Source organism: Pteropus alecto, unplaced genomic scaffold (assembly GCF_000325575.1).
Source record: "Pteropus alecto unplaced genomic scaffold, ASM32557v1 scaffold71, whole genome shotgun sequence".
Lineage (NCBI taxonomy): Eukaryota > Metazoa > Chordata > Mammalia > Chiroptera > Pteropodidae > Pteropus > Pteropus alecto.
The window spans coordinates 18,412,238-18,414,862 of record NW_006433024.1 but is presented as its reverse complement, the minus strand read 5'-3'; the positions used below and the strand labels follow the sequence as shown (position 1 = coordinate 18,414,862).

The 2,625-nt window shown below is 52.4% G+C and overlaps 1 protein-coding gene across 4 annotated transcripts in view; it reads right to left on the bottom strand.

Annotated features, from left to right (window-relative positions):
- PRDM11 (PR/SET domain 11) overlaps positions 1–2,625 on the bottom strand; it is a 46,592-nt gene that overhangs the window by 42,907 nt on the left and 1,060 nt on the right. For 3 of the 4 annotated variants that reach the window (XM_015586422.2, XM_015586423.2, XM_025044136.1), the window contains 2 exons: positions 2,367–2,470; positions 1,507–1,769 (listed from right to left, as the gene is read on the bottom strand). In XM_015586422.2, the coding sequence (XP_015441908.1) occupies positions 1,507–1,769; positions 2,367–2,470 (367 nt within the window). The remainder of the gene's footprint in view (positions 1–1,506; positions 1,770–2,366; positions 2,471–2,625) is intronic. The other variant, XM_025044137.1, reaches the window with a different exon arrangement.

Sequence of the window (2,625 nt, the reverse complement as noted above, 5' to 3'; positions counted from 1 at the left end):
TCCCTACTGTCTCACATCCCCCCAATTCTGTTCAAGGTTGACTCCTGAGAATCATCTTTGATAATTCTTCTTCCCCTTCCTCACCTCCACATTCCATACATCAGTAAATCTTGGGGATTCTCCCTCCTGACTCTCTCTCAAATGTGCCCACCCCTAGCACTTGAGTTTAAACCACCATCTTTCTTTACCCAAACCACCACCTCAGCCTCCCATCTGAATCCCAGTTCTCCATTTTGCAAACTAACTGAGTCACACCTCTGCTTGAAATGCTTCAGTGGCTTCCCCTGGCCCATGGGAGAGAGGATACACTGACCCTGGTTTATGAGACACAGTGTGATCTGGCCCCTGCCTCCCTCTCCTGCCAATTTCTTGCCACTCTGCCTCCCAGGCTCATTGCTGTCGCCACATCGGACTTCTTGGAGTTCCTCTCTCTCAGCTGTTCTGTCTGCACAGAGCATTTTCCCTTCCCCTCTCTACTATTGCTACTCATTCTCCGAGTCTCAGGCTAAAGGAAATCTTGCCCAAACCCCTCATGTAGGCCAACAATAATTGTAATAATAATAGCTGATATTCACTGCATGCTTACTAAGGGCAAGCACAACTCCAAGAACTTTACAGTATTGGCTCATTTAATCTTCACCATCAGCTATGATTATCCTGTTACAGAATAGGCACAGAGGTTAAATGACTCATCCAAGGGCACATTAGATAATAAAGAGCAAAGCTGGCTGACATATGAACTTGGGCTCTGGGCCTCAAATTCCCAAATACTATGAACACTGCCATCTCCCATGGTTCCCAGAGAATCCTGTATTCTCCCTTCATTAATAATTATCACATGTGCACATACTTGTTCAATGCCTGCTCTTCCCATCAGACTGTCCACTCCCTGAGGGCAGGGACCATGTCTGTCTCGTTGAAGTTTTTACCTCCAGCACCTAGCCAAGCACATGATAGTACTGCCTTTTTTGGCTGCATGTCATACTCTCCCATGGTTCCCAGAGAATCCTGTATTCTCCCTTCATTAATAATTATCACATGTGCACATACTTGTTCAATGCCTGCTCTTCCCATCAGACTGTCCACTCCCTGAGGGCAGGGACCATGTCTGTCTCGTTGAAGTTTTTACCTCCAGCACCTAGCCAAGCACATGATAGTACTGCCTTTTTTGGCTGAATGTCTGCATCCCTCCAGCTCCAAGTCACCTGCTCCAGAGGAGGGCTTGAATAAACCCTCCATAAATGCCACTGAATGGCCTGCTAGACGCGCATGGGAGGATTCATGGGGAAAGCACCCCACCACTGATTCTGCTGACTACCACCAGAAGAGCTCCTTAGCATGGCCCTCAGCCACCAAGGGGTGCAGTCACTTAGCCGGGGCAAGGGGACAGCAAGATCCATCATCCACGTGTCCATGAGAGATGGCCACAGCGGACAGCTCCCCCTGCTGGTTCCCTTCCATGTTCATCAGCACCCTCTCCAAGGGCACAGCCCTGGGGACACTCACCAGCCAGGAGAAGAAGCCAGCTGATTTGTCCTGGGTGGAGATCTGCCCCTCATAGGGGCCGAAGATGTGGCCCTTGGGGATGACCTCATTTATGCATCGCACGTCATTCTCCCCACTGGCGTCCTTGACCACCTCCATGCCCTGTGGGATGGTGAGGGCGGCCCGGTCTGGGATGCCCACAGGCACCGGTGTGTCAGACACAAACACCGGGGGACCATGGTTCGGGCACTCATCCACAAAGTACTCTTGGCAGGACTCGCAGACTGGAGGGATGGAAGGAGGAAAGAGAGCCTCAGTTGTTTCAGGAGGTAGGACCCCCATGGAGGAGGCTGAGGGGCTGATGGGAAGCCTGCCCTGAGGACAGCATAGGGCAGTGGGAAGCACACTGCATGGCTCTCCGGAACCCTAGCCCTGGCTCCATCCCAGCCAGTCGCAGGCTCCTGAGTTTTCAGGAGCGATAACCCAGTACCCTCCCTGGGGGCTCAAGGACAGGCCTGCCAACACGAGGGATGCCAGTAGCTCCCTTTGTTTCAAGTCTGAAAAAGCAGAAGAAAGAGTATGTTCTGGAGTCCGATGGGTCTGGGTTTAAATTGCAACTGTGCATCTGGTGGACTGTGGGACCTAAGGCAAGATCCTTAACCCTCATCAAGCCTCGGTCTCCTCAACTGGAAAATGGGACCAATAACAGCCACTTCAGTGGCTAATGGGGAAGACTACCTGCAGCCTGGACGTGTGTCTGGTACATATGAGATGAGTGCCTATCATTATTATTACTGCTGCAAATTCCCTAAGTGAGATGGGGTGAGGGGTCAGGGGGGAAGGGAAGAGTAGCCCAGGAAATAGCCCCAAGCTCCACTTACACCAGAAGTCCACTTGCTGGAAGCTTTTGGGCATCATGAGGTCACGCTTTCCCTTCAGTTTCTTGGGCTCCACTTCCATGGCTGAGGGGTCTGGTCTCCTAGAGCTGGCCAGGACAGGGCCAGTAAAGAAAGCAAAGAAGACATCAGGGAGGGAGAGGCTGGGGAGCGGAGAAGCCAAGAACCTGGCCGTGAGGCCATGGGGATGTGGGGCAGGGAAGGGAGTCCCGGCCAGCCTGCGGGTTCTGTGCAGGGGGTAGTG